Raw genomic sequence first — 23,210 nt, forward strand, 5'->3', positions numbered from 1 at the left:
GCAAAGACCGATAGTGCCCACAGGGTATTTCAAATTATAAAGCTTTGGGGCAGGGTGTTCAGAGTCCCCGAGCACAACTAGTTGTGCAATGCTAAGTGATAGAGGAATGTGTGTTCCACTCAGACTCAGCAGTATGAGGGGCAGCACGTTTCACCGAATTTTTGATGTTTTAGGTTACTATTGTGATTGGTCACATTTTTTTTAAATAAAATTTTTTACATGTTTATTTATTATTGAGAGACAGAGAGACACAGAATGTGAGCAGGGGAGGGGTTAGAAGAGAGAGGGAGACACAGAATCTGAAGCAGGCTCCAGGCTCTGAGCCGTCAGCACAGAGCCCAACGCGGGGCTCAAACTCATAAACCGCGAGATCATGACCTGAGCTGAAGTCGGACGCTTATCCGACTGAGCCACCCAGGCGCCCCTGCTTGGTCACATTTTTAGATGAATCCATTTGTCTTTATTTAGAACACAGGAATAAGAGTGAGCATGGCTTGACTGGGCTAGTGGAAGCATACACAAAGTGAATTTTCTAGTATCATGCCCTGAGCTGTAGGATACCCTCATATGATCTCTTAATCCTCACGTCACCCTATGATAAAGCTACCATTCTCTCCATTCTATGGATGACAAAACCGAGGCTCAAAGAATTTGTTCCAGATCACTTAGCAAATAAATTGTGCAGCCAGAATTTCGATCTAGGGAGGGCCTTAATAACCAGTTCAGACTCGTTATTAGACAACTTGTAATTCCACAGATCTATAGTCCTTTAAGGTTCTGAACTGGGGAATGGCTTGATCAAAATGAACAGAAAGAGCTGTCTGGTGGCATAATACAGGATTCACAGAGGAAGGAAAGAACTGGAGCATGGAGAGATCAGATGGAAGGTTGTGGCAGGAAGACAGGCCCTGGAGATCGAGTGACCAGAGTTTGGAGCTAGAAAACTCGGTTCCAGCCTGGGCTGTACCATAATGCTGCTATGGGGAACCTTAGGCAAGTTATAGCCACATCTCTGACATCTTGTTACTCCTCCCTAAATAATGGGTTGATAAATTGAGACGAGACAATCTCTTGGTTCTTTCAAACTCTAAAATTCTGCCTGGTGCCTTTAAATTTTAATGCATTCTAAAGATTTATATTATGAAAGCCCTAAATATCATCCAGAATCCCGAAAAGAATTTAGATGAAATGATTCTCAAAGTAGTCTTTTGAAAGTACAAAGGAATAGAATTTTTAGTAATTCTAAGAACATAGTTTTTAAGAATATTTTCTAAACTGGATTATATTGAGACAAGCCCATCATTTCTGTATCTTACTGTTTTGTTTAAGAACGTGATTTGAGGGGGGAGAAAAAGAACATGATTTGGGTATTGCTGCGGCAGCAGTGGTTGATGATATTAAAATCAAATAAACATATTACTCTTGAAACAAATGAAATTATTTAAACCTACCTCTCTAAGAAATTTTATGAAAATATACCTAGGAGGCACAAATTATATTATCATCAAATTAATTTGTTTTCTAAGCTCAAATTTAATTTAAAATGTGATATTTCTCCAACTGGTTCAGTCAACAGACTTTAAAGGGATTTTAGATAGAGAACACAGGAAATAGATACAGTAACGTTGGAGAAAATAATCAACAAAATAGTTGTTCTGTTGCTGTGATGCTTCTAGAAGGTATTTTCAACAACTCCCTGAGGAATTGGCTCTTGCTGGAATGAAGCCAGGTTCTTCTCTCTGCTCACATCCGCAAACTTTCCTCCATTCTCATATCCTATAACAAACTATTTCCAAGCCTTGCTGAGTCCTTGGTCTCAGTGTTTTTCAGAACTGACACTGCCTCAAAAAAGAAAAAAAAAAAAAGGGAAAAGAAAAGAAAGAACTGGCTTTTCCTCATCTACAAAGATTTGGGTTGGGGTTCCCATTCCTGGGTGGCAGAAATGGTCTTCTCCTTAGAATAAATTGAAGGGCAAAAGAACCTTCCTGAATGAAGCTTTCATCAAGCCATTTTTGTTATTAAAACATTCAGGCATCCCATTACTTAGAGTTTGAAATCTAAATTCTGCAGTTGAGATCCCCTTCCTTTGAGCCAAGCAAATGCATTAGCTTTCTTTACAGACTTTAATCCTTTACATCTGAGACTCTATTTGGAATGCTTTTCTGCTCTTTTTCTCTGCCAGCACATGACCACCACCTCTTGAAACCATCTATCTTGAAACTCATTTCCTTCAGGATGTTTTCCTGGTTTAGTACCTACTTTGCAAACAAACAACTCTTGTTTTTGAGCTTTTAATCACATTAAGTGCTTTTAAGATAAATTATCCAAGTCAAGGGATAAACAACATATAGAGATTTCCATTCTTTAAGAAACCACCCAGAGGGATTTTACTTTGTGAGGAGGGATATAGGCACTTGAATTTGTAGGTGTCTTGCTTTTTAGCTGAATCCACACTAGAATCAGGGCAAAATGACTCTTTATGGTGACCTCTAGTGGGCACGGGACAATCCTACAAATTATGAAAAGTGAAGGGCAAAGTAAAACCCTTCCCAGTAACCAGCTGGGTTACTCGGCGGTCAGAAGACCGCATCCCACCCCACCCCACCCCTACCCCACCCTTATTTTCAATTCCAGTATTTGTTTTGCATTGAACAGTTTGCCTTACAACTCACCTGTTTCGCCTCTGGCGGGCACCGCGCGGGCTGGGCTACCGGTGTCGGATGTCGCGTGAATTGCAGGTAGCAGTTTAAAATAATCCCTGCCAAGTGGAACCCACTCCCTGCGCTTCGACCAGAAGGCAGGGCAGTTCGCTCTGAGGAGCCTTAAAGGGCACTTCAAGCTCCAAGAGCCAGTGCTGCAGCCGGCTCGGGGGTGCACAGGGGAAATCAAGACATTATGAAAAGGAGAGCGCAGATGAAGGCTACGGGAAAATTGTGTTCTTGCCAGTGGCAGAGCGATCCTCCTCAGACTTTCACCCCACTCTACAGAAAGCGTTCTGGGGGGGGGGGGGAGAGGGTGTCCAGGAGCGGTACACGTAGGCGCCCTTTTAGGATCCGCGCCCCACAACGCTGGGGGTGGGCCCCTCCCTTCCGCGGGAGGACAGGCGGGAGGGCGACAACGAGCCTGGGTGCTGGGGTGTGTGGTCGCCTTTAGAGCGGTATGTGGGTCTCCGTGCCGCCAGAGGAAAAGCAAGTCGTCAAGAAAAGCAATTGCTGGGGTGCCTTCTTTGAGAAATCCCTTGGGGCGCTCTCAGAAACTGCGCTGGGTTCCGGATAGTTTCTGGAAGAAGCTCTCCAAACGCTGTCTGCCCCCGCTCCTCAAATCCTGCACCCCAGTCCTCACCCCTCCTTACCCTCCTGCCGCCTCCATTTGGCGGGGGGGGGGGGGGGGGGAGCGGTTAAAAGGGGGCCGCCCAAGTCATCCTGATGGCCCCGGGTGGCACGCGGGAGCAGGCACCCCGGCCGCGGGGCTTAGCCGCCCCCACCCCCGGGGCTCCCCGTTGCTCCCTTCCCCGCCCCGCGGACCACTCCTGGCCGCAGCGGGCGGGAGCGGAGGGGGAGGACGGCGTCACGAGGCGGGGAGCCCGAGGTCCAGGGCGGGGCGCCGGGGAATCCCAGCCGAGCGGGCCCGGGAGGTGCGGGCGCGGGTGGGCAGAGGAGGGCGGCGCGTGGAGGGAGGTGAGCCGAGCTGAGCCGGGAGGCGAGGAGGGGGAACCGCGAGGAGGCCCCGCCCCCGCCTCGCGGAGCCGGCTCTCCGCCGCCTCCGAACCCGCTCACTTTGCCTCTCGCCTCTGGACGGCGGCGGGGCGGTTGCCGGAACCGCGGCCAGAGGGAGCGCCGGGGACCGTAAGCCATCCCGCACCGGTGCCTCCGCCCGCCGCCCGCGCCCCTCACGGGGGGCACAGCGCCGCCGCTTTGAAAGGACACCCTGGCCTCGCAGGGGGGCACCCCCCCCTCCCCCCCAGGCGCTGACAGTCTCATTCCCAGCCAACGGGGCGCAGCGCTGACGCCTGAGGGGACTCCCCGGCCACCTGCAGGTACCGCCGAGCCGAGGGAGCGTCGCTAGCAGCAACGCCTGGCCGCGGAGGAGGCTAGAGCCGAGGGGTCTCCGGGTCGGCGAAGGGCAGGAGCGGAGCCCGCAGCGGGAGCCGGCCGGCCAGCCCGCGGGCCCCGACGGCGCGCTCCCCCGTCGGCCAACGGCAGGCAGGCCCCGCGCGGCGACCGGGGGGGGGGGGCGGCGGCGGCCTCGGGCCTCGGGGCCTCGGGGCGGCCAGCCATGACCTTCGGGCGCAGCGGGGCGGCCTCGGTGGTGCTGAACGTGGGCGGCGCCCGGTACTCGCTGTCCCGGGAGCTGCTGAAGGACTTCCCGCTGCGCCGCGTGAGCCGGCTGCACGGCTGCCGCTCTGAGCGCGACGTGCTGGAGGTGTGCGACGACTACGACCGCGAGCGCAACGAGTACTTCTTCGACCGGCACTCGGAGGCCTTCGGCTTCATCCTGCTCTACGTGCGCGGCCACGGAAAGCTGCGCTTCGCGCCGCGGATGTGCGAGCTCTCATTTTACAACGAGATGATCTACTGGGGCCTGGAAGGCGCGCACCTAGAGTACTGCTGCCAGCGCCGCCTCGACGACCGCATGTCCGACACCTACACCTTCTACTCGGCCGACGAGCCCGGCGCCCTGGGCCGCGACGAGGTGCGACCGGGCGGTGCCGAGGCGGCCCCCTCCAGGCGCTGGCTCGAGCGCATGAGGCGGACCTTCGAGGAGCCCACGTCGTCTCTGGCCGCGCAGATCCTGGCCAGCGTGTCGGTAGTGTTCGTGATCGTGTCCATGGTGGTGCTGTGCGCCAGCACACTGCCCGACTGGCGCGCCGCGGCGGCCGATAACCGCAGCCTGGATGACCGGAGCAGGTACTCCGCCGGCCCTGGGAGGGAGCCCTCCGGGTAGGACGCACTGCTTCTCTGCCCGTCCCGTCCGTCCTGTCGCGTCTGTCCGTCCCGTCCGTCGGTCCCGTCTCCGTCCTATTTGCCTCCGGGCTGCCGAGCCAGGCTAGGTTCCCGGCCCAGCGAGGCCCCAGGCGGGGCCCCAGGCGTGGCCAGGCAGGGGATGGGTTTGTCTTCACTCCCCACTCCCTATTTACCTGGAACCAGGCGGCTCTGGTCCTTACACTAGACTCCCCTCTTTTTTTTTTTTTTTAATCTTTTAACATGTATTTACCCTTGAAAGACAGAGTGAGAGAGGGGGAGAGGCAGAGAAAGGGAGACACAGAATCTGAAGCAGCCTCTAGGCTGTCAGCACAGAGCCCGACGTGGGGCTCGAACTCACAAACGGGGAAATCGTGACCCGAGCTGAGGTTGGATGCTTAATCGACTGAGCCACCTAGGCGCCCCTACACTCCCTTCTTGAGGGCGAGTCGCCAGGCATGGGGAAGGGCAGGTAGAGATAAACAAGCCTCCCATCTTTTAGTTTACTTTTGAGCAAATAGCAACTAATTAGATTTCTTTAAACTTTTATTGTTAGCATTACAATTTAACCTTGGGTTAAGAGCAGTTTGAATTATTTGCCAATTTTTGGTGGTTGAAAAGATTGAAGTATTGTTATGGTGAAATGTGGTTTACTATGCACTGGCCACACATTCTAAACACTCTACATAATATGCACTTTAATGGAATTGTATTATCAAAGAGATTAACAACAGAAGACTCTAAATAATGGATGTCTGCCCTATTCTCTCTTCTTTTCCTACCAAGTATGTAGTTAGCAAAGCACCTGTTCACTGCTTGGTACCAAAGATACACACTGTGGCTTTCAGAAGGGTCTTCAGTGTGGGGAGGGAAAAAATCACTACCTTGGAAAAGAAGAAACATTTAAACCGCCCCAAATCCAGAAACATTATTGGACTAATCTTTTTTTTTTTTTTTCCACTTTATTGGGATAAAAGGAAAATATTTTAATCTTTCCTTAGATCATGTTTACCTTTCAATAGAGATAACACACTTCTGTTTTTAGAGCTAGTGAGTTCATTTTGCATATTTGGTAGGGAATAAACAGTAAAGTTGGCTTTGAAGGGAAACAGTCTCTTGGGGGCACAAACACAAGATTGTATATTCTGTTTTACCTTTGACACTGTTTTAAGATGCCTCGTCCATTCATATTTATTTCCTTATTTATTTATTTTTCTCCTTCCATTCATTTTTAAAATTAGGTTGTGCCTGATAATCTTTTCCTGATAGAGATGTGTATGTTTCCGGTGGTATTATATGCCTTGATGTTACAGTGCATTAGTTCCACATAATAGTCTTCCTTTGGAGAGTGAAGATTGTTTTTTAATGTAAGAGGTAAATAAAATTGCCTAGTACCACAGAGTCCATTACCGATATAGTGATATCTTGGCATGAAATCCAAGATACATGCGTTAAAAGGAAATTCATTAGACTAATTGTGTGTAATGTATTAGGTTCTGAGTTTTTGATTTACAGATAAGAATTACTTATTTGGTACTCATCAGTACAATGAAATTAATTTATATACCTAAATACATAAATGTCCTTGATTCTTTTAGGAAACCATAGGACAATGAGCCTTGAAATGATTCACTAGTAATTGTGGAATTCTAAGGTTAGTGAAAGTTCAAGCTACATTAGCAAAGGAAACAGGAGAATTGAGTTAGACTTCCTGAGTCTGCAAAAGAAGTGAAGGAAGAAGAGGAATTCTTGATTTGTGTATATGTATTTTACGTATGTGTATAATTATTCAAGTCAGAACTGTTTCCTAGATACCCAGATATTTCAGGCAAAAGCATGTTTTTTCTTGGCTTAATGGCCCAGTTTTAAGCTTCACACTCCAAGTGTAGGTATGAAAATCAACCTCTGTAATCCCAAACAGGTAAGCTGAAGGAGCTGAGGAGGCTGGAAGTCACAGAGGGAGCCTCCCATAGGCCTCCTCCAACTGACAGGGCCTCTACGCTGGTGCTTTGACAATAGTCTCTCAAACCCTGCTTGCTTGTGTTTGCCGAAATTAGACTTTTTAAAACATCATTCTGATCATCTGACCATATTTGGCACCTACCGAATAAAGCCAAAACATTTTTCTTGTCCTTCAAAGCTCTTTATGGGTTACCCACAATCTGCCTTTCTTGACTTATCCTGTCATCATTTGCAAGCATCTTTTTTGAGTATGTGCTGTTTAAGGCACTGTTCGTACTCCAAATATTGTAACTTTTTTCCTGGTTGTTTTCTAAAGAAAAGGTGTCAAATTGCTGATGTCGGAATGAGAGGCACAATTGATTAACAATTGAGTTGTTCTGGGATACAGTCTGGCCTTCAAGGTGGAAGGGGATGGAAACAAGTCATCTTTGGAAGGTTGCAGAGGTTGTGCACTGCCCAACAGTGGTGGGGGAGTGGTTGTCATTTATAAAAACTGTATTCACAACCTTTACAACCAGGTGTGCTCCACCTGAGAACATAATAAGGAGAATTTTCCAGGTAAAGAGAACGGCAGGGGCATAGGCAGGAAATTTGCATATTATGTTTAGGGAGTGTGAGTCCAATGATTGAGTGAGAGGTGGAGGCACAGCAGATGTTCGAAAGCCTCAAATGAGAAGGATAATGATTTTATTTCGTAGGCAGTAGTTAGCTGTTGGCAGGGTTGGGGTAAGTAGGTTATGTATATAAAATCATGAGTGTCATGAGTTGTGCACTGCGAACTGGGGATGGGGAAGATTGGAAGCAGGAGGATGAGTTTGGAGATCTTTGCAGAGGGAAGGATTGCTCTGAGGTGGTAAGAATGGAGAAGAAATGATCTCTCTGGAAAATATTAGAAAGACTCAAAATTAATCCAGGGCATTGGAAGGATACAGGCATCAGGGACTGAGTACTTGGACTTCCAGGAGCTAGGAGTACTCCCTGTCACTTGCCGGCTCCATTTGTCCATACTGGCCTGCTCACTCGTTCCTGAACCCACCCGAATGTTCCTTACTGTGCAGTCCCTTGCCTGTCGAAATTGAATCATCCATCAAGCCCAACTTAGATTCTGTTTCTTTTTTGAAGCCTTTCCTGCCTACCTGAGTAGATGTGATGTTTTCTTTTGAATTTCTTGAGGGATTTCTTATTTGTTCTACTTATTTGCCATCTATAATGTCCTTCCTAGCATGGTAGTTATTTTTTCATATAAACATGTCCTCGTTTCTAAACTAGATGAGAGGAAAAGGCCTAGAAGGCAGCTAAATTCTATACTATTTATTATGACGGCATCTTTTAGAAAAAAAATTATTTCGGCACAATAAATGTCTACTGTTTATATTATAATTCAAAATACAGCCTTCCAGGATGATATCTTCTGTTGCATAGATTGAAGAGCTGTGTGGGGTAAGGCTGTGGGCTTCAGCTGGTGGAACTCTTAGTTGAGGAGGACAGGATCTTGTGCTAAGAATGAGAAAAAAAGTCTGTTAAATTAAGGAATGATTGTTTATTAGGTAGTGATTTTGCAAAAGGAATAAAGATAAGCATAGGATTTCTTTTTATTAATCTTTGAAATATTAGAATAGCATACAATCTCAAGTTTGGAAGAAATCTTGAGAGGTCTTCCAAATCAATAATTTGAAAGTTTTTTTCTGTATGAATATGATCTTTTTTTTTTAAGGTTTATTTATTTGTCTTGAGAGAGAGAGAGAGAGAGAGAGAGAGAGAGAATCCCAAGCAGGCTCTGCACTGTCAGCACAGAGCCCGACATGGGGCTTAAACTCATGAATCATGAGATCATGACCTAAGCTGAAATCAAGAGTCCACGCTTAACTGACTGAGCCACCTAGGTACCCCATGAATATGTTCCTTTTAAATTGATTTGTTCTAGGTGATTAATAATCATATAAATAATGGTTTAAAGTCCAGACGCTATAAAAGCAAGCCTTTCTCCATCTCCTGGGCATTTACTTCTTTTCCCTAGATGTAACCAAAGTTACTTGATTTTGTGTGTCATTTTAGAGACATTTTATGTACTTACAAACATATCATAGATATTTACAAACAACACAACAAAAACAGTACAATAATACTTTTCTGAAACTTCCTTTTCAAACTAACCAACATGTCTTGGAGATTGTTCTGTATAAGTCTATAAGGAGCTACCCAGTTATTTTATGCAGCTGTATAATATTCCACTGTATGAATGTCTCATAATTTTTGGACATTTATGTTGTCTCATCTATAGAGAATGCTGCAATGAATATCCTTGTGCATGTACATTATTTTGCTTTTATCCATAGGATAAACTCCTGAAAGTTAAGACATAGGGTCAAAGGGCATGTGGATTTGTAATTTGCATAGGTAATTCCAAAGTGCTCTTCAAAAAGATGATATCGTTTTATACTCCTGCCTGCAGTGTGTGGGAAAATACGCTTTTTCTTTCTGTTTTTTTATTTTTTATTTTTATTTTTATTTTTATTTTTATTATTATTATTTTTTTTAGCGTTTATTTATTTTTGAGACAGAGAGAGACAAAGCATGAACGGGGGAGGGTCAGAGAGAGGGAGACACAGAATCTGAAACAGGCTCCAGGCTCTGAGCTGTCAGCACAGAGCCCGACGCGGGGCTCGAACTCACGGACCGCCAGATCATGACCTGGGCGAAGCCGGCCGCTTAACCGACTGAGCCACCCAGGCGCCCCTATTTTTTATTTTTAAAGTTTATTTTATTTTGAGAGAGAGAGTGTGCATGTGTATGAGCGGAGGAGGGGCAGAGACAGAATCTCAAGCAGGCTCACACTGTCAGCTCAGAGCCTAACATGGGGCTCTAACTCACGAACCCCCAGGTCGTGACCTGAGCAGAGATCAAGAGTCAGACACTCAAATGACTGAGCCAGCCAGGCACCTGACCCACTCTTTTAAAACCACTCATGGGGCGCCTGGGTGGCTTAAGGGTCCGACTTCAGCTCAGGTTATGATCTCGCAGTTCCTGGGTTCGAGCGCTGCGTTGGGCTCTGTGCTGACAGCTCAGAGCCTGGAGGCTGCCTTGAATTCAGTGCCTCTCTCTCTCTCTCTCTCTCTCTCTCTCTCTCTTTCTCTCTTCCCCTGCTTGTGCTCTGTCACTCACAAAAAATAAATAGATAAATAAAATCACTCAGCATGGCTGCCTGTGTCATAAAAAGATACTCTATGCTAGTCAGAACTTTGAGGAAAAGGTCACATATAAAGTACTTCTCACCTTTACTTTTTGGTCCCCTTTGCCTCTGAACTTATGTCCCCTCAGCCAATCTCAGCTGTTGTGTTGTCTTTTGAATTTTAAATCTCTTTATGGTGCAAAGTCTTGCTGTAATTTTAATCTGTCCTTCAGAAATTATTTCTAAAAGTTGCTTCATGTTGGAATTTTGATCTTTAATTTGTATTGCTTTGTGGTGTGGTAGTGAGAATCTGAGGAGATGTAAAGATGTTCAAGTTTTTTTTGCAGTGTTATTTTTAACCCAAGTTTTAAAAATGAAATACATAATCAAAATGAAACACCAAGTGGTGGAAATTTAAAAATCAATTGTATTATTTCTATTGCCTATTAGGTCAATATTGTATAAATTCAGTAGGTTTTTAAGTACTTTAAAAATAAAAAGCAATATTTGAAACTGAAGGTGAAAGTCTCAGTGCTTTTACTTTGCAGATAAGGTGGATACTTTCAGAAGCCGGTAATTAATAGATCTCTGATAGGATTGAACATAACCCTGAATCTCAGTTAAATTTTGTTCTTGCACAGTGGACTGTTTCTTTTAATATATGTACAGGGTTTTTCTATCTGCTGCCAGTTTTAGAATGCAGTGGAAACTTTCTTTTGTCAATACTCTTTTTTTAATCAAGGTGCTTTTTTTCTCCCTCAGTAAGCAAATTAATTTTCTTTTTTTTTTTTTCTTTTTTTTTTTTAACGTTTATTTATTTTTGAGACACAGAGAGACAGAGCATGAACGGGGGAGGGTCAGAGAGAGAGAGGGAGACACAGAATCGGAAACAGGCTCCAGGCTCTGAGCTGTCAGCACAGAGCCTGACGCGGGGCTCAAACTCACCGACTGCAAGATCATGACCTGAGCCGAAGTCGGCCGCTTAACCGACTGAGCCACCCACGTGCCCCGCAAATTAATTTTCAATGTTGTTCTTTTTATTTTATTTTTTTTAAGTGAAAAGTTTGCTCACTGGAGTAAAGTATGGTTCTCAGTGTTGTGAAGTGAAGCGTAAACATGCCCCTCTCTCCTCAATCCCATTGCCCAGTTTCTCGGTATTCTTTCCTGAAATGCCCATATAAATGTAGGTACACGCGCGCGTACACACACACACACGTGTGTATAAATTATATGTACATATTATAGATATTTTTAAAAATTTATAACTGGGATCATTCTATAATGTTGTTTAACAATTTGCTTTTTTGTCTGCACATCTTGGAACTCTTTCCTTATCAGTTGGATAGAAATCTTCCTCGTTCTTTTGAAAACCTGTAGAATGTTCCATTGTATGGCCGGACCACAGTTCAGTGAACAAGCCTCTGTCCTGTCAGTAATAGTGATGGCTGTCATAGTTAAATTTATTTCATAGTTCGTATATGCTAGCTGCTTGTTAAGTTTTTACATGTAGTTTGTCATCTAAGTCTCCTGTAACAATCTTGTGAGGTGGCACCGTTACTATCTTCATTTTATGAGTGAGATTTAGAGAGGTGAAGCAGCACGTAAGCTCACAGAGTGGGTAAATGGTGACCCGGCATTTGGTTCCCATGTCCCTGCTCCATACTACTGTGGAATGTTTGGTTTTGACTCCAGTTTTTCAAAAATGCAAATGGTGGTAAAGAACAGTCTTTTTCATATATCTTTTTTGCAAATTGGCGTGAGTATATATGTTAGATAAATTCTGAAGTGGAAATTGCTGGATCAAGAGGATTGTGTTTAAATTTTTTTTGTTGTTAATATTTTTATTTATTTTTGAGACAGAGACAGACAGAGCATGAGCAGGGGAGGGGCAGAGAGAGGGGAAGACACAGAATCCGAAGCAGGCTCCAGGCTTCAAGATGTCAGCACAGAGCCTGACACGGGGCTCGAACCCACAGATTGTGAGATCATGACCTGAGCCAAAGTCGGACGCTCAACTGACTGAGCCACCCAGGCGTCCCGAGGATTGTATTTAAAAAAAGTTTTTTTGTCGGGGTGCCTGGGGTGGCTCAGTCAGTTAAGTGTCCGACTTCAGGTCATGATCTCATGGTACGCAAGGTCAAGCCCCATGTTGGGCTCTATGCTGACAGCTCAGAGCCTGGAGCCTGCTTCAGATTCTGTCTCCCTCTGTCTCTGTTCCTCCCCTGCTCACGCTCTGTCCCTCTCTCTCTCTCTCAAAAGTAAATAAATATTAAAAAAAATTTTTTTTTTTTTAAATTTTGTCAGCTATTACCAAATTTCCCTTAAACTGAGTGCAATTTAGCACTACTCTTTATTAGTGATAGTGACTGTTATAACATGAATGCAATTAATAATGAATAGAATGCTAATATTAATAAAATTTTAATAGAAAACATTTGGAAATAATCACCTTAAAAAAATAAAACAGCTTTAAAGGGGAGCCTGAGTGACTCAATTGGTTAAACATCTGACTTTGGCTCAGGTCATGATCTCAGTTCCTAAGTTCAAGCCCCACATTGGGCTGTCTGCTCCTCTCAGCACAGAGCCCTCTTTGGATCCTCTGTCCCCCTCTTTCTTTGCCCCTCCCCAGCTTGTTCTTTCTTTCTCTCTCTCTAAATAAATAAACTTAAAAAAAAAAAGAATGTCTTAAAAAATATGTAACAGCTTTTTTTTTTTTTAGTTTTTTAAAAATGTTTTTATTTATTTATTTTTTTTGAGACAGAGAGAGAGCATGAGCAGGGGAGGGCCAGAGAGAGAGGGAGACACAGAATCCAAAGCAGGCTCCAGGTTCTGAGCTGTCAGCACAGAGCCTGATGCAGGGCTCGAGCTCATGGACTGTGAGATCATGACCTGAGCCGAAGTTGGATGCTTAACCGACTGAGCCACGCAAGAGCCCCAAATATGTAACCGCTTTATTGAGATATAACTCGCATACTGTAGAACTCACCTTTAAAGTGCACAATTCATGGGGCGCCTGGGTGGCTCAGTCGGTTAAGCGGCTGACTTCGGCTCAGGTCAGGATCTCAAGGTTCATGGGTTCAAGCCCTGCACCAGGCTTTATGCTGACAGCTCAGACCCTGAAGCCCGAGTCTCCTTCTCCCTCTGCCCCTCCCCCACTCATGCTCTGTCTCTCTCGCTTTCCATCTCTCTCTCTCTCTCTCTCTCTCTGTTTGCCTCTCTCTCAAAAATGAATTAAAAAAAAATTTAAAAATATACAATTCAGGAGTGCCCAGCTGGTTCACTCTGTTGAGCAGAAGACTCTTGATCCTGAGAAGACTCATGAGTTCAAACCCCACACTGGGCGTGGAGCCTACTTAAAAAAAAATTAAGTAAAGCACACAATTCAGTGAATTTTACTGTATTCACCGAGTTGTACAAGTATCGATCATCATCCATTCTACTTGAAGCATTATGTTTTGGTGATGTGTTTGAAGGAGTATTAAAATGTGTTAGAAAGCTGGAACCCATGAATGGCTAAGAAAGGGACCCAGGCATTTTGACTGAGCAAATGAATCAGATGAAGCAATAGGCAAAACATTTGTGTTTGAATTCATTCATTCATTCATGAACGGGTGGGTTCTGTTGGGAGTGTTTGGAAGAGTTATATGTATTTAAGTGATTTTCTCTGCCTGCTGGTAGCAAGGACTCCTCAGCTTTTCCTCTACTGGCGAAGGGAAGTGTGTAATTGAGGCAATCATCTGACTTTCTCAGGCCAAAAAAATGTCAAAAGGAAAAGGCGATGGTGTTAAGAATTCAGGACTCCCGAGTCGGGAGGCCTCCCTGGAGTTAATTCATTACCCTGCTCTGGGCCTGTACCCTCCTCAGTTAAGTGGGGATTTTACATAGAAGGGTCAACGAGAGAATGAAGACTGAGCCCTCAGCAGGAAACTGAACTCCTTAGCTCGTTACCTTTCCTTGTATTGGGCCTCTTCCCGCTGTCTCTCTTTTCTTGAGTTGCTTGTGAATGTCTTACCTCCCTTTTCGTCTACGAGTTCTTTGAGAACAGAAATTCTTCCTTCACAACATGTAGTTCAATACCTTGCACATGGGCAGTCCTTCAGTGTGTATTTTATGTACGTGTGAAAGAAACATGCAGGTACAACTGTTTTCATTTTTTAAAAGATTTTTATTTTGTCTTCTTTATTTATGTTTAAAATGTTTATTTATTTTGAGAGAGAGAGAGAGAGACCAAGAGTGTGCATGAGCAAGAGAGGGATAGAGAAGGGGAGGGAGAGAGAGAGAGAGAGAGAGAGAGAGAGAGAGAATCTTAAGCAGGTGCCATGCTTAGAGTAGAGCCAAACACGGGACTTGATCCCATAAATTGTGAGATCATGACCTGAGCCAAAATCAAGAGTTGGATGCTTAATCAACTGAGCCCCCCAGGCGCCCCTAAAGATTTTATTAAGTATAATCTCTGCACCCACCATGGGGCTTGAGCTCACAATCCTGAGATCAAGATCTGCATGCTCCAGCAACTGAGCCAGCCAGGTGCCCCACATTTTCATTTTTGATACGAGAGTGTGTGTTTTTATAAGTTGCCTTCAACCTATGAGTAGGTTATATTTTAAGGACTTACTTGCAAATGGGTTTTATGGCTTTCCATTCATTTATTCATGAAGTTCGACAAACATTTATTGAACAACTCCTATATATCTGGGACTGTTCTGGGGGCTGGAGATATAGCAGTGAACAAATAAAAAAAAAAAACAACAACCAGAGTCCTTGCCCTCAAGAACCATCTGTTCTAATAAATAAATATATAATGATAGTGATAGATACTATGAAGAAACAAAGCAGAATTAAGGGATTTATAGAGTGTGGACCATAGTCAGGAAACGCCTCTCTAATCAGGCGGTTGATGTCTGAACAAGGACCGGGAGGGATGCAGGGAGCAGCCATGAAGGTATCTGGCCAAGAGAGTTCCAGGCAGAGAGCATGTAAGCACAGACTTTGAGGGGGGTGTGCCCTTGGTCTGTTGGAGGAACAGCAAGGAAGCAGAGAGGTAGGGGTGACCAGGGTCTCTGCTGTCCCCCACACATTCTGTTGCAGGACTGGTGGTCTGGAACAAGGGTGGGCAGGCTGCGGCCTGCAGACAACTTAGGCCCGTTGCCTGTTTTTGTACAGCATAGGGGTAGGGGTTGGGAATTGGGGGTGATGGTGACAGTGACAGTGGGGGGGGGGGGGGAATGGAGTTCTTGTAGAGCTGTATGGGTGCACCAGCTAAAGGGATTTACTTTTGATAGTCTTCATTTTTAAAACAGAAAATAAAATGGTAAGGACTTTGGATTTGTATTGGAATGTGGGTTTTGAGCAGAAGACATAACTTGATTGAATTGAAAAAAATTTTAAAGTAATCTCTGCACCCAATAGGGGGCTCAAACTCATGACCCAGAGGTCAAAAGTTGGATGGTCTATGGACTGAGCCAGCCAGGTGCCCCTGGTTTAATTTAAAATTTTAAGAGATGACTCTGGCCCCGGTATGGAGGGCAGACTCTAGGGGGCAAGGGTGGAGCCAGTGAGGCCAGTTAGGACCCCCATTTCACCTAATACTCAAAGGGCTGCCTAGAGCCCTGGGTCCAGGCTGCTAGCTGCCGTGTTGATCTGAGTTGCCGTGGCAGGGTTTCCTTTTTCGTTTTCTGGGTAAAACTATTGTCGTAATTGGTCAGGTTTGCCTCTGACATCATTGCATGACCAGGGCTCTGCTGTTCCCCCCACACTCTGTTGCAGGACTGGTGGTCTGGAGCAAGGGTGGGCAGACTGTGGCCTGCAGACAACTCGGGCCCGCTGCCTGCTTCTGTACAGCCCCTGAGCTAAATGGTTTTTACACTTTTAAAATGGTGAGGAAAAAAAATCAAAAGAAGACTGTTTTGTGACTCATGCAAATTATCTGACATTCAGATTTCAGTGTCCATAAATACAGTTTTACTGGTGCACAGCCATGCTCATTTGTTTACATGTTGTCTGTGGCAGCTTCCTGCTACTTGGGTGGAGTTGAACACTTGAACATTTGCAACAGAGGCTAGCTGGCTTGCAAAGCCTGAAACGTTGACTCTCTGGCTCTTTACAGAAAAAGCTTGTCAACCCTGGGTCTAGAATGGTCTTGTCGTAGGTTTCAGCCTGTCCGGCTGTGTGTCCTCGGGCACATTCCTTCTCGAAGCCTCGGTGTTCTCATTTGTAAAGTAAGGATAGCGGTAGAGGGTTGACGATGGGTTACTAACTGCTGTCTTCTAACCAGCTTGATGCCAGATGCTGCCCTTGGATCTCACTGAGGCCCACCCTGACTCACAGATCGTTCTGTTTTCCCAAGATACTTCCCCTAACCAGAGCTCATTATTCGATCCTAAGAGTTCTGGTACAGTAGGGACTTTTATTAGCATTTTCGGTTGGGGTGGGAAATCCAGTATTTATAAGTTAGGGACTGTCTGTATTAATTTCAGATCACAGATTTAGACTTACCAATTTACTCTGAACTGGTGAATGTGAGAGGTAGTTGGGGAAAGGATGGATGATCAAAACTGGGATTCACCAGGTAGGGTCCTAGTAAATCAGGGACTGCATTTTTATGGGAAATAAAATGGGAAGTACATATCAAAAAAGGAAGGTGTCCTGGGACGCCTGGCTGGCTCAGTCGGTTGAGCGTCTGACTTTCGATTTCAGGTCAGGCCATGATCCCAGGGTCATGGGATCGAGCCCTAAGTCCAGGTCTGCTCTGAGTGTGGAGCCTGCTTAAGATATTCTCGCTCTCTCTCTCTTTCTCTCTCTACCCCTTTGTCCCTCTCCCCAGCTCTCTCTCTCTCTCCTCTAAAATAAAAACAAAAAAACAAAACAAAAAAGGAAGGGAGTCCTATTTATTAATATATGGTGTAACTCAGTTGGCCTTGAGACATAACCAAGACAGCCCTTGCCATCCAGTAGCTTCCTGTGTAGGGAGGGGAGGAACCAGAGTCACTGATGGCGAGAAGGTGAGGTGGTCCTGCTGTAGAAGGGAACACAGGCACAGGAGCAGAACTAGTGCTACCTGAGGTGTCACTTCTGGTGTAGTGTCATTTAAGTCTTCCTGGCATTCCTGGAATGCCGGGCACAAGAGCTCCGGGGAAGGGACGGCGGCACCAGATGGTGTTTAGTAGCTGTTGTGTTCTCCACCACTGTGTACTCGTGGTTAGAAAAAAGTGTCACAAGGAATGCCCTTGGCAATGTAGTCGAAATTACTGCTTTTAATTACACCTGACCCTTAAGTATGTATTTTAACATCTTCTACGTGATGAAACGGGAAGTTGCAGCGGGCACTTCTGCTACATACTGAAATCCTGTGGCTGTCTCGAGGGAAAGAACTTGTACAGTTGGATGAGTTGCAAGCTGCACCAGCACCTGTTTTCACGAAACATTGTTATTTGCAAGAATGACTGACAAACTGTGGTATTCAGACTTGAATACCTTAGCAGACATTTTCTCATAAATGAACAAGGTGAGTCTGTCACTTCAAGGACAACGATGGCCAGCGTTTGTTGCCAGTGATAAAGTGAGAGCTCCCTGGGGCGCCTGGGTGGCTCAGTCGGTTAAGCGTCCGACTTCGGCTCAGGTCATGGTCTCGCAGTCTGTGAGTTCGAGCCCCGCGTCGGGCTCTGTGCTGACCGCTCAGAGCCTGGAGCCTGTTTCAGATTCTGTGTCTCCCTCTCTCTCTGACCCTCCCCCGTTCATGCTCTGTCTCTCTCTGTCTCAAAAATAAACGTTAAAAAAAAAATTATAAAAAAATGAGAGCTCCCAAGTAAAAATTAGACACTTGGAAAACTTGAACCAGCCACTGTGCACTTGCCAGCTTCCCAATACTTAACTTGTCTGATGAGATTGGTAGTGATATTAATAAGTGTGATTTTTAAAATATTATAGCACGAAATGTGTTAACATTTGGAAGATGTGCATAACTCAGGAACCAATACATCCTTTTTTTTTTCAACGTTTTTTTTTTTTTTTTTTATTTTTTTTATTTTTGGGACAGAGAGAGACAGAGCATGAACGGGGGAGGGGCAGAGAGAGAGGGAGACACAGAATCGGAAACAGGCTCCAGGCTCCGAGCCATCAGCCCAGAGCCTGACGCGGGGCTCGAACTCACGGACCGCGAGATCGTGACCTGGCTGAAGTCGGACGCTTAACCGACTGCGCCACCCAGGCGCCCCAGGAACCAATACATCCTAAATGACCCAACACCTGATGTTACAATACCATGCAAAAGATCCACCCCGAGTGACCGGGAACTAATGGGTTTTATGGTAACTGAACATCAAAAGTTCAGTGACAAGATTTGCTTCCACATGGTAGCTAACCTTTAAGAAACTACCACTTTTTGGGGTGCCCGGGTGGCTCAATCGGTTGGGCATCTGACTCTTGATTTTGGCTCAGGTCATGATCTCACAGTCGGTCATGGAATCAAGCCCTGCATCAGGCTGTGTGCTGAGCCTGCTTAAGATTCTCTCTCCATCTCCCTCTGGCTTTCCCTTGCTGGTGCATGTGCTTTCTCTCTAAATAAATAAAACAACATAGTATGATATACCGAATGCAGGAACAGATATGAAAAATTCAGCTGTTATATATATATTTCAATTCTCTATCTCTCCCTCCTTCTGTCTCCTTCCCTCCTTCCCTCTCTCCCTTCCTTTTTCTCTCTTTTTGTCTTAGAATTCAAAAGTGGAGAAGGTTGTCATAGGGAAATGCATTTACACATCATTTGAACTGAAAAAAAGAAATCTGTCTGTTCCTTAAGAAACTACATCTGATTTGAATGATTGGTTTCATAGTGAGGATTGACTTTGCAGATTCAATTACATGGCAAGCATGTTCCAAAAGCTGAATAAGTGTGCAGTTGCAAGGTTTTGATGAAAACATACTTAAATCACATAGTAAGATATAAATATTTCATTTGAAATGATGTATTGACAGGGTGCCTGTCTGGCTTTTGGAAGAGCGTGCAACTTTTGATCTAGGGGTTGGGAATTTGAGCCCCATGTTGGACTCAGAACAAATAAACTTTTATAATAAAAAAACAAATGAACTTTAAAATAAAATGTTGTATTGACAAAGATGTATTGAAATATTTGAATATCTCAACCCTCTGTAATATTGATCAGATTTAGAACTGGTGCTTTAAAGCAGAGTAGTAACTGGTGTATCTGGCAGCCGCTGAATGCATCTTGGTCTAAATGTTTCTTTTTTTTTTTTTTCAATATATGAAATTTATTGTCAGATTGGTTTCCATACAACACCCAGTGCTCATCCCAAAAGGTGCCCTCCCTCCCCTCTAAATGTTTCTTTTAATGCAGTACCTCCCAGGAAGTGTGAAAGTGAGTGATTCTAATGAGGTGCAGTGAATCCTTTTGCAAATTAGGTGATGGTCAATTTTGCTTTCAGCAAATTTGAAGAACATAATTGACTTTACAGTAGATTATTAAAAACAATTTTTTCCAATTTTTAATTTTATAAATATCAAGCCTATAGGAAAGTTGCAAGAATAATACAAAGAACAGCCTCTCTGTATCTGTAATTATTATACTTGGCTGGAAAATTTGAGAGTTGGTTGCAAACATCTTGACACTTCATCCCTAAATACTTCTGCACATACCTTCTAAAAACAAGGACATTTTCCCATCTAACAAAACAATGATCACAATCAGAATAAGAGACAGACAGAGCAGGGCTCCATCCCACCACCCTGGGGTCATGAGCTGATCCGAAATCAAGAGTCGGATGGATGTTCAACCAACTGAGCTACCCAGATGCCCCTGGATATTATTTAACAGTGATGATTTTGGAGACTCTAGGCCAGTTGTTTTATAGATGTCCCTGAATTTGAACTTGTCTGATGCTTTCTTAATTATATTCAAGTCAAAACTTCTCGATAGAAATACTACATAGATGTATAAAGAATTGTTTAAAAAGATTTCATTTTTGTCATGTTTATTTTGGGAGGGGAAAGGCAGAAAGAGAGAGAATCTGAAGTAGGCTCCACACTGTCAGCCCAGAGCCCACCTCAGGACTCAAACTCACAAACCATGAGATCATGATCTGAGCTGAAATCAAGAGTTGGACACCTAACTGACTGAGCCACCCAGGTGGCCCTAAAGATTTCATTTTTAAGTAATCTCTGTACCCAGTGTGGGGCTTGAACTCACAACCTTAAGATCTAGAGTCGCATGCTCTTCTGACGGAGCCAGCCAGGTCCCCTGTGAAAAGAATTATTGATGATAGATGATAATGGATCAAAATGTGATTTTTTTGCATATACTTGGAAGGAGGTAAAAGAATAACATTCCTATAATACAACTTCTTCCATTTTCCTCTACTTGTTTAAGTAAATAAGGATTCTCAGCCATTTTATGTGTAAAAACAAAAATAGGATTAGAAATGATGCTGATTTATGTCATTCTACCAATTGGAGGAAATACTCCTGTATTAATTTGAATTAAAATATCCAACTGCTGGGGCGCCTGGGTGGCTCAGTCGGTTAAGCATCTGACTTCGGCTCAGGTCATGATCTTGTGACCTTGTGAGTTCAAGTCCCGTGTCCACCTCTGTGCTGACAGCTCAGAGCCTGGAGCCTGCTTCAGATTCTATCTCCCTCTCTCCCTGCCCCTCCCCCACTTATGCTCTGTCTCTCTCAGAAAATGAATAAACATTAAAAAAAAATCGAAATGCTAAAAGGACATAAACTAATTGAAAAGGAAAGAAACCTATCAATTTCATTAAAAGATGCAGTTCAAATAAAATTTTACTTTATGCTTAATTAATTACATGTTGAATTTTGTAATGATAACAAATTTAACACAGATTACAGGAAATTATAGATTCAGTGAAAATTAAGATATAAGCATTTAGGTGTATGATAGTATGTTTAAATTTTTTCAAGCATTAGAAATATATCACATCAGAATAAAATTATGTGAGAGAAGTGGAATGGAAATACAAGTTTTTTTTTTTAATGTTTATTTTTGAGGGACAGAGACAGAGCATGAGTGGGGGAGGGAAAAAGAGAGAGGGAAACACAGAATCTGAAGCAGGCTTCAGGTTCCAAGGTGTCAGCACAGAGCCCAATGTTAGGCTTGAACTCATAAGCCGTGAGATCATGACCTGAGCCAAAGTTGGACATTTAACTGACTGAGCCACCCAGGCGCCCCGGAAATAGAAGTTTTATGAGAAAAAGTAACTGTAAAATTCCTGTTAAAGGAGGGTTTGTTAGTGTATTTTTTAATTGAAAGTTGATGGCTTGTATCAAAACACTACAGTATTTGGACTCATTAGATAATTTTTTTTAAGTATATTTATTTATTTTGAGCGACACAGAGAGTATATGGGAGCAGCAGAGAGAGAGAGAGAGAGAGAGAGAGAGAGAGAAAATCCCAAGCAGGCTCCTTGTTGACATTGCGGAGGACGCAGGGCTTGAACCCACAAACTGCGAGATCATGCCCTAAGCCGAAATTAAGAGTTGGACGCTTAACCGACTGAGCCACCCAGGTGCCCCTAGATAATTTTCAAAGATTTTTTTTTTTAATGTTTTACTTATTTTTGACAGAGAGACAGAGAGAGAGAGAGAGAGAGAGAGAGAGAGAGACAGAGCATGAGTGGGGGAGGGGCAGAGAGAGAGGGAGACACAGAATCCGAAGCAGGCTCCAGGCTCCGAGCTGTCAGCACAGAGCTTGACGCGGGGCTCGAACTCACGTTAATGAGATCATGACCTGAGCTGAAGTCGGGCGCTCAACCGACTGAGCCACCCAGGCGCCCCCCTAGATAATTTTTAAAAATGAAGTAACATTTTATTTTTAAAATGTCAATATTTGCAACCTGCCAGAATTTACATGCTTTGCAACTATACTAACTTGATAAAAACTGTTGGGTCAAAATAAAATCGTCCTAGGGAGATCCATAGTTTTTCTAAACTGTTTTAAGAGTCACACGAGCAAAAGGTTTGGGGACCACTCTGCTCAAGGGAGTGAGGAGGGAGGTGAGAGCTGCCGGGATGGTTTTGGAGGATCACATTGCTCCGGTCAGTAAGTCAGGAGAGCGCCATGAGGTGTCAGGAGATGAGGGTGGTCACAGACGGGGCGTCAGGTTGGGCAGCAGTTCCCGGAATGACACGTTAAGTTCCCGGAGTGTTTACCTTTATGAGAAGGGGACAGGATGCCAAAGAAGCATTTAGACCCTTACATAACAATACTGAAGTACATCATTGGAAGACAGCATTAAGCTTTTGGATTTTATAAAATGCCTCTTCATCGAACATTGGCCACCCTTGGATTCATTTACTAATGATGTGCATTAATTTATAATCCCCAAGGGTATGGTTGTGTGATATGATGTGACACGTTCTGTAGAGAAATAGAAACCTTTCCTTTCTTTGTGTCACGTTAAGGGAAACTTCGCAGTCTGGGCTAGTTGGCGCATCGTCTCGCGAGCACCTTTGCGCGTGTGCAGGGTGGGAGTAGGTGAAATAAATATTCCAGAGCTCCCCACTATCTGCCCAGCCACACCGACGACGCACTCTGAGGTTGTTGGTATGTCGGGTCATAGGTCGTAGGTTAGGCCATAGGGCAGTCGAATAACCGACTGTAGGTCACAGGAATGTGAAGGCACTGGGGATCACCTGGGTCAGGTTCCAGAGCTCGCGTGCTTCGCCCAAACTCTTGCTTTCTGTGCCACGGCAGCTCTGCTTTGGGGCAGGTAGACCATGCGTGGAGACCTTTGACTTGTCTCAGGAACCTCATTAAGGACCGTGTTGAATTTAATTGATAGTTATTTTTATGTATGTCGTTTAAGTAAATGAAAGTAATTTTTCAGTCTCTAGAAAGATAAAACTTGTCTTACTAGCTAACAACAGTACAATATACAATGGGCTTTGAAGCACATTGTGCTTTTTCTTTTTTTCTCAATCTGTGTAATTTATTTAAATGTTGTTGCTTCAAAGAGCATTTGCTGTAATGGTCTGAGGAATTTTTTTTTTTTTTTTTAAGATAAGAGACTATGGGAAATACAACAAAACTTAAGCATTAAAAAAATGTAGAATTCCTTATGCCAATCGAAATGTATTTTCCTGG

General features: G+C 44.2%; 2 protein-coding genes across 17 annotated transcripts in view; one reads left to right on the forward strand and one right to left on the reverse strand.

The window, feature by feature from the left end:
* The window catches only part of MTA3 (metastasis associated 1 family member 3), a 222,919-nt gene extending 219,678 nt beyond the window's left edge, over positions 1–3,241 (reverse strand). Inside the window, exon 1 of the mRNA XM_042933135.1 lies at positions 2,673–3,241. The gene's annotated coding sequence lies outside the window, so the exon portion shown is untranslated. The remainder of the gene's footprint in view (positions 1–2,672) is intronic.
* A 957-nt stretch (positions 3,242–4,198) lies between these two features.
* KCNG3 (potassium voltage-gated channel modifier subfamily G member 3) overlaps positions 4,199–23,210 on the forward strand; it is a 62,570-nt gene continuing 43,558 nt past the window's right edge. For 14 of the 16 annotated variants that reach the window (XR_006200863.1, XM_042933151.1, XM_042933152.1 and 11 more), the window contains exon 1: positions 4,244–4,940. Coding sequence is in view for 15 of the 16 variants with exons in the window: in XM_042933151.1 (XP_042789085.1) it covers positions 4,276–4,940 (665 nt within the window). In the remaining variant the exon portion in view is untranslated. Of the gene's footprint in view, positions 4,941–23,210 lie in introns of all 16 variants that reach the window. The other 2 variants (XM_042933146.1, XM_042933143.1) reach the window with 2 other exon arrangements.

Source organism: Panthera leo, chromosome A3 (assembly GCF_018350215.1).
Source record: "Panthera leo isolate Ple1 chromosome A3, P.leo_Ple1_pat1.1, whole genome shotgun sequence".
In the NCBI taxonomy this organism is placed as follows: Eukaryota; Metazoa; Chordata; class Mammalia; order Carnivora; family Felidae; genus Panthera; species Panthera leo.